This window comes from Oxyura jamaicensis (genome assembly GCF_011077185.1).
Source record: "Oxyura jamaicensis isolate SHBP4307 breed ruddy duck chromosome 3 unlocalized genomic scaffold, BPBGC_Ojam_1.0 oxy3_random_OJ106401, whole genome shotgun sequence".
In the NCBI taxonomy this organism is placed as follows: Eukaryota; Metazoa; Chordata; class Aves; order Anseriformes; family Anatidae; genus Oxyura; species Oxyura jamaicensis.
In genome coordinates, this window is record NW_023303755.1 from 1 (window position 1) to 6743 (window position 6743).

A 6743-nucleotide genomic window follows, 5' to 3' on the forward strand; every position below is an offset into this window, starting at 1 on the left:
CTGAAAGGTTTTGACCAGGTTGATTATTAAGATAGTAACATTTGATATGTATTAGCAAAAAAAAAAAAAGTGAAATACACCTGTTGACTTACAGCATTAAGAGTTAAAACTGGCTTTTTCTTTGCTAACAAGAGCTACACAAAAGTGAACTGGCGAAGCAACCCAGCCGCTCCGCTCCCACACGTACCTGCTCCTCCTTCGGCGACTATAGCGATGGCAATCATAAGCATAGTGGCCTTTCTCACCACACTCATAGCATCTGTCATTAGGGTCAAAGGGGCGCCGGGCAGGAGGCCTGTCGTAACGAGAGCGACGGGGCATCCCCGTCGACACTTCCACTCTCACTCTGGAGCCACATATTATCCTGCAACACACAGAGGCTGTTAGTCACAAGAATGCTTTTCTCCCCAGCGACTGCAGCACGGCGGACAGGCACCGCGGCGGCACCCAGGGGCTGTGTGCCCACACGCGTACTTTCCGTCCAGTCCCAGCACGGCGTCCTCAGCATCCCTCGGGTCTTCGAACTCCACGAAGGCGAACCCCGGCGGGTTCCTGGCGATCCACACGGTTCTCAGCGGCCCGTAGTAGCTGAAGGCTCTCTCCAGCTCGCCTTTGCCGGCGCCGGTGCCCAGGTTCCCCACGTACACCTTGGTCTCTGAGGGGGGGAGCGGGACGGCCATGTCAGACCAGGCCCCCCCCGCACTGCGCAGGCGCGGCGCACGAGGCCTTCAACGCGGCGCGGCCGCCATCCCCCCCGCGGCTCTCAGGTGCCGCCATCTTGGGCGCCGCCTCCATTTTGCTGCGCGCTCGCCGCGATCGCTCTCCCCCCGCCGCCCAACGCCTCCCGGGCCCAGCGGCGGCCCCGAGCCATGCGGGGCGATCGCTGCCTTCCTCCACAGCCGTTCCCGGGACAACAGCCGCCCTCCTTCCCTCCCTCCCCTCAGCGCAACCCCACACACAACCGCTCCCGCCCCGCCGGTCCCCGCTGAGGCGCCCGGCGCCCCCCGCCCGTACCGTAACGGCCGTATCGCGACATTCTCCCCGCTGCAGGCCGGGCCCCGTGCGCGTCCCCTTATATAGAGCCCGCCGCCGCCGCGACTGCGCGCCGCGCCGCCACCGTCGCGCGCACGGGGCGGGGCCCTGGTCGCTAGGCAACGCGGGGCGGGGCGGGGGGAGCCCGCGCCTCGGCCGCGGGGAGGTCTCGCGAGAGCGGCGGGAGGCGCTGAGGGAGGCTCCTGCCTCGCGCCTCAGGCGCCTGAGGGGACGGGGTCGGCGTGTGAGAAACAAGTCGTTAAGGTTTGTAACGCCTTGTGCTGGAATAAACCGGCACCGGAGCGCTAAGAGGAAACGCAAAGCTCCCCCACTGCAGGGAATTCTGCAACAAACGTCCTCCAGTCACTGCTGCGCTGAAGTAGTGAATGTGGATGGAGAACGATGGATGGCCTTAATACCCCTTTGCCTGCTAACTTCCCCTAATTATCCTACAAACCTCATCCTATAATTAACGTGCTAAAACATAAGAAACGCTGTAGGAAAAGAAAAGCTTTCCCAACATATCTTGCATCTGGTGTGGGAGTTCAAGTATCACCATTCCTTCTGGAAAAAACAAAGATATGTGGTAAGCAGTTCAAATAAACGCGCCTACACCACTAGAAAAGTATTGAAATTAGTCTTAGAGGCAGAGAAAGTTTAGATTTCTGATATTTTCTTTCATAATACTGTTACAGAAGTATAGTGATATTTCAGTTTAATAACGCATTATTACCTGTTTTTTAACAAAAAAAAATAGTTCATGCAAAATGTTTTCTGCTTGTACTTTACACTTTTTACTCCTTTTTACACAATTTACTCCTTCCTTAACGTACAGGAATTCAGACAGAAGCCCCAACACGCAGCACTTCTGGATGTAGGCGTACTGACCCCCAGAACAGTCCCTGACAGGGGAGGCAGACCCGTTCCCGAAGGCCGGTGCTGGAGGCAGCAAACCTCACTGTCTCTTTTCCAGGTAGCCCTGTATCAAGCCCTGAACGCGGGACAGGATGATCTCGTTGGAGCTGCTGCACTCTTCTGGGCCGTACGGCGGGTCAACGGTCAGCACCCCTGCCACACACAGCGTTCTGCCCGATTCTCCTTGCTCAGTCACAGGGATGTGGTTTGCTTCCAGCCAGCTCTTCAGGTCATTCTTCCTCTTGTCGAGCTCCTCCGGGCTGTAAGCTTTGCTTTCCTCGGGTGCAAATATGCAAGAAAGCCGTGCCTTCATTTCATCGTCCGCTTCCTGCAGGACGTCGACCTCCTGCACAGCGTGGCCCAGCACAACTAGAATGGACACTCTTTCATTCTCTGGGAAGTTTGCCAGGACAACACTGCCAGGGAAAGAAGGATGTGTGATTGACTGTACCTAACTGATGACTGAGAAACGCAACCCAAGGGTCTTGGAGGTGAGTGCTCAGAAGCCTCATTTTAGTCCAGGTATTTTGAAAAAAAAGCCAGGGCTTTTCTTGAAAAACATGCTATGTCCTTAAAATGGTGAAACTGGGGGGCTCTGGGTTAACTTCTGTCCTCCTGGAATTCGAAACTACTCTAGGTACTACCAAGCAAAACATTATGTTAGGGGAAAAAAAAAAAAAAAGCAGCAGAGTGCATCAGAATCAGGGCTGGGAATGAGATTTGAGCAGTATTCCCAACCTTGCTAAAGCGCCCTCGGTCTTCCAACATTAAAAAATAATACCATCATACATTCAACACATAGAATGCTGAACGCAGTGGTGGCACCTAACAATGAAAATCACAATCTTTTAATGGGTAATTATTAACATTTAATTATTGTTTGTCACTAAAATAATATAGGTATTTTAATGATGTAATTTTTTAACGAGTGTCGCTAGTTTGCTAGCTTTCTTAACTGAAAACTAGACTTGAGTATTGTGCCAAGGACCCACGGCAGCAGGTTCAGGCTCACGCTGTAGCCATTTAAGACTGCTGCCTGATCTTTTCCCAAGGGCACTTACATTCCAGAAGTCCTAAAATACAATCAGGTAAACTTGTTATACTTCTAGCATCGCCTCCCCATATACCATAGAAGAGAATCAGAAACCATTTTCTTCCTTTTGTGGGAAGAAAAAATCCAGAACTCTATGCCAGCAGTTTATTAATTTGCTGTTGCCACCGTCAGTGGAATAAAAGACCGTGTGTGGGATGTACAAAGAAATATGCCATTAATTTTAGCCTTGGCCATCCCCCAAATCACTCAGCTGCAGAGACCTTTCCCATCAAAAAGACAAGCATCTCTATGAGAACATCAGAGTACCAGAGCTACTACATAGCTGAAAGAACAACCATTTCGTCTGAACCACATCACAGGCTGGATGTTTTAGTTTCTAGCCTCCATGCTGTGCTCCTGTTGGACAAGCTCGCAAACAAAAAGATTTGAAAAACCTCTTGCAGCACGGAGCCAAATTTCTGCCTGTTCCCTCGTAAAGCCAGCATGAATTCAGCTATTATCCATCCCCCAAACTCACCAGTCCCTTGAATGAAATTAATGTGGATTTAGGTCTCATCAGCTACTGTTATCTTTTTCTCTTAGGCCTTGCCAGTTAAACCCAGAGCCTCAACACGCATTTTTTCCCTCCAGATAAGTTTGCTTCACTCTTGGGTCCTCTTTTCCTGAAAAACTTGTTCACTCTGAGCTTTAGAGAAGCAAAAGCTTTGGTACTTACTTGGCAGAAACTGGATCAACTGTTAAGACCCATCCTTCATATTCATTTTTCTCAGCTGCTGCAACTTTCACCCTTTTGTTCACGTATGTTTCCCAGTCTAGAGGGCTTTTCTTTTGCCAGTCATTCATATTGCCTGCACCCAGAACCTAGAAAATAGCCAGAGCAATTAGCAGAAGTAATGAATCTCCTTCCTTTGCCCTTTACATCAGAACTGAATTTGCCTCTAGGTGAGGGTCTTCCACACCTTTTAAGCCACTTTTTTTTTTTTTTTTTTAATGCAAACATTAAAAACACTCAGGGCAGTGCGAGCAGAGGGTGGTCTCCCACTCCATTCCCCGCACCAGCCACGCTGCCGGCACGGACAGAAAGCCACCCCCGTCCAACGTGGGGCACCCGTCCCACCTCGCACCGCCATGGGGAGCGATGTGTGGGGAGGCCAGCGGGCTGCAGGCACCTGGTTCCCGTCCCCTGCCGTGCCCCCGGTGCCCCCCTTCTGCCTCACCGGCTGCCGCCTGCGGGTCCCCGGCCGCCGAGGGCGGGCGTGGGCTCGGCCCGGCCCCGCCGCTTCCTGCCGCCAGCCCGCCCCGGTTGGCGGCCTGGCGTCTTTGAAAGCACCCAAATGGAGGCTGCCGAGGAGCGTCCTACAGACGTGCTAGGCTTCGTCAGCCATGTAGGAGGTGTATCTGTTAAATGGGTGACCCCCCATAACGCGTGGGGCGGCTGCAGCGAGCGTGTGAAATCCTGGCTCGGGTCCTCCCCTGTGCGTTAATGCTTTCAGGTTCATCCTCCAGGCATCTGCGACACAAATAACTCTCTTTCTGCTCCCTGCTTTTGGGCTGCCTGCAGGTTTTCTTTGCGAGCTTTTCCTGTGCAGCTGCAAAAGTGATTTTTTTTGTTGTTTTTCCAGAGAGCTTCTGTGTTTTAGGACTGCTACTGAAAAGCTCCCTGTGGATGAAGCAAACATGCTTCCATCGTTCAGGAATTTAAATGAAGATGTGGTGATTTTGTGATCGTAGCAGGAAATAAAATACCGCAGGTATAAAAGGAAATATTTGGTATTTTGCATGCTTAAGGAGGGGTTTTTCTTTTTGTAATGTTTCAGTTCCCAGTGCCGTGGATTTATTGATGAGTTACTTTATCAGCTCCTGCTTTCTCTCGGATATCGTTTATTAAGAAAGCAGAAACTAGCAAATTTGGTTGTTTTCACTGTAAGAGCAAGCATCAGTGAGAAATCTTGGCTCCTGTTTGAAGGAAAATCAGGGGAAAGAATGACTGCAGTGCTCTCAGATATATACATGTGTTCCTATGCATTGCACACTTCTCCTTCGGGATGTAAATAGCTTCCTAACTGGTGCCTTTCTGCATCAGGCCAGAGAGGATTTTATTCAAAGTCACTTTAGAGCAAAATGCTCCAAGCATTTTCAGTTTTAATTCTTTCTGGTCTCCATCCCTACTGATTTTTTTTTTTTCAGTGTTGCCAATTTAACTAATCATTCTAAACGAAGCCTCGAAGAGTTGTTTTTCCCTGCCATCTGAGCCTTGTCTGACAGATGCAGGCCACTACCGCGGGCAGTTACAACTCTCTCACCGCAAATCTAGCCATAAGCACGTCGTAAATAAGCGCTTCCTGAGGCAAAATCCGCCTTGTGGATGAGCGCAGCTCCTCTCCCTCAGCCGCACATCTCTGTCGGGGAAGGAGAGTTTCTCCTCACAGCCGCCGCTCCTCACAACCCCTCTCAGCCCCACAAGGACCTTGCCGCTCCCGTAGGCTCCTGGCGGTGCCGCAGCGGCTCCCCGAGCCCCCCCCTAGCCCCGTCCCGGCTGTCCCCGTCCCCTTTTCCCCCTCAGGCAACAACCGGCGCCCGCCTCGCGCGCATGCGCGCCGCCGCCTGAGGGCGGGTAGGCGGGCGGCGAGGGCAGGCGCGTGCGCGCGCGGAGCGGCGGCTGGCGGAGCCGTTAGGATGTCGCGTTACGGCCGCTATGGAGGCGGTGAGCGGCCGGGGAGCGGCGTCGAGGAAGGGAGGGAAGGAGGGAGGCGTGAGGAAAGGGGAGGTGATGGCTGAGCGGAGCGGAGCCGGGGCGGGAGGTGAAGGCAGGGAGGGAGGCGAAGGCGAGGCGGCCGTTAGGCACCGTTGCCGCCGCCGCCGCCGCCATTTTGCGTCAGCGGCGGCGGGGGGCAGGGGTGCGGCCGTGCTGCCCGCGCGGGAGGCGGGAGGGGGCCGCGCTCACAAGATGGCGGCGGCCGCCCCGAGCCTTCAGGGCTCCGGCGCTTACCAACGGCTTCCTCGCCCTCAGAGACCAAGGTGTACGTGGGGAACCTGGGCACCGGCGCCGGCAAAGGCGAGCTGGAGAGAGCCTTCAGCTACTACGGGCCGCTGAGAACCGTGTGGATCGCCAGGAACCCGCCGGGGTTCGCCTTCGTGGAGTTCGAAGACCCGAGGGATGCTGAGGACGCCGTCCGTGGGCTCGATGGGAAGTACGTGAGCAATGCTGATGTTGGCGGGAGCTGGCGCCATTTTTAAGTCTGAAGAGAGAATCGGGGTTTTATTTCCGTTTCTTCTTTATGTAGTTCTGGGGGTTTTCCTTCCGTTTTTTGAAGTAGTTCTGCCATAAACGTTAGCAGTTAACTTAGAGCCGTCGCTGTCTTGTTTCAGGGTGATCTGTGGCTCCAGGGTTAGAGTGGAAGTGTCGACGGGGATGCCCCGTCGCTCCCGTTACGACAGGCCTCCTGCCCGGCGCCCCTTTGACCCTAATGACAGATGCTATGAGTGTGGTGAGAAAGGCCACTATGCTTATGATTGCCATCGCTATAGTCGCCGAAGGAGGAGCAGGTACGTGTGGGAGCGGAGCGGCTGGGTTGCTTCGCCAGTTCACTTTTGTGTAGCTCTTGTTAGCAAAGAACAGAATGTTACGCCAGTTTTCTTTAAAATTTAACTCTAGAATAAATGTATAGGTGTATATTACAATTTGTTGCTATTTCTATCAAATGTTACTATCTTAATAATCAACCTGGTCAAAACCTTTCAG

General features: G+C 53.1%; 3 protein-coding genes and 1 long non-coding RNA gene across 9 annotated transcripts; 2 read left to right on the forward strand and 2 right to left on the reverse strand.

The window, feature by feature from the left end:
• Positions 1-6: 6 nt before the first annotated feature.
• Positions 7-1172, reverse strand: LOC118157139 (serine/arginine-rich splicing factor 7-like). Its single transcript, XM_035311381.1, has 3 exons — positions 1015-1172; positions 475-655; positions 7-364 (listed from the first exon to the last, which is right to left on the reverse strand). Exons 1-3 carry the CDS (start codon positions 1034-1036, stop codon positions 97-99), a joined length of 471 nt encoding a protein of 156 aa, XP_035167272.1. The 5' UTR covers positions 1037-1172; the 3' UTR covers positions 7-96.
• Positions 1173-1683: 511 nt separating this feature from the next.
• Positions 1684-6132, reverse strand: LOC118157140 (gem-associated protein 6-like). 6 transcript variants are annotated; one of them, XM_035311386.1, is made up of 3 exons: positions 5991-6132; positions 3717-3862; positions 1684-2363 (listed from the first exon to the last, which is right to left on the reverse strand). In XM_035311386.1, exons 2-3 carry the CDS (start codon positions 3842-3844, stop codon positions 1988-1990), a joined length of 504 nt encoding a protein of 167 aa, XP_035167277.1. In that variant the 5' UTR covers positions 3845-3862; positions 5991-6132; the 3' UTR covers positions 1684-1987. The 6 variants fall into 6 exon arrangements, with proteins under 6 accessions (XP_035167277.1, XP_035167273.1, XP_035167276.1 ...); XM_035311382.1 differs by lacking the exon at positions 5991-6132 and adding an exon at positions 5305-5334; XM_035311385.1 differs by lacking the exon at positions 5991-6132 and adding an exon at positions 4226-4384.
• Positions 2321-4765, forward strand: LOC118157142. Its single transcript, XR_004746551.1, has 2 exons — positions 2321-2438; positions 4624-4765. It is a non-coding gene; the product is annotated as an uncharacterized LOC118157142 (long non-coding RNA).
• LOC118157141 (serine/arginine-rich splicing factor 7-like) lies at positions 5576-6737 on the forward strand. Its single transcript, XM_035311388.1, has 3 exons — positions 5576-5705; positions 6012-6192; positions 6371-6737. The coding sequence occupies exons 1-3, from the start codon at positions 5678-5680 to the stop codon at positions 6648-6650; spliced, it is 489 nt and encodes a 162-aa protein (XP_035167279.1). The 5' UTR covers positions 5576-5677; the 3' UTR covers positions 6651-6737.
• Positions 6738-6743: the final 6 nt, after the last annotated feature.

What these genes read in the sequence shown, in the direction of transcription:
- LOC118157139 (XM_035311381.1), bottom strand. Translation starts at nt 1,036, where the DNA reads ATGTCGCGATACGGCCGTTACG. An exon ending in GTCGCGATACGGCCGTTACG is followed by an intron (nt 656 to 1,014) that starts GTACGGGCGGGG and finishes TCCCCCCCTCAG; the next exon opens with AGACCAAGGTGTACGTGGGG. An exon ending in GTGCTGGGACTGGACGGAAA is followed by an intron (nt 365 to 474) that starts GTACGCGTGTGG and finishes TGTGTGTTGCAG; the next exon opens with GATAATATGTGGCTCCAGAG.
- LOC118157140 (XM_035311382.1), bottom strand. An exon ending in GTTGATCCAGTTTCTGCCAA is followed by an intron (nt 2,364 to 3,716) that starts GTAAGTACCAAA and finishes TTTCCCTGGCAG; the next exon opens with TGTTGTCCTGGCAAACTTCC.
- LOC118157141 (XM_035311388.1), top strand. Translation starts at nt 5,678, where the DNA reads ATGTCGCGTTACGGCCGCTATGGAGGCG. An exon ending in TTACGGCCGCTATGGAGGCG is followed by an intron (nt 5,706 to 6,011) that starts GTGAGCGGCCGG and finishes CCTCGCCCTCAG; the next exon opens with AGACCAAGGTGTACGTGGGG. An exon ending in GTCCGTGGGCTCGATGGGAA is followed by an intron (nt 6,193 to 6,370) that starts GTACGTGAGCAA and finishes GTCTTGTTTCAG; the next exon opens with GGTGATCTGTGGCTCCAGGG.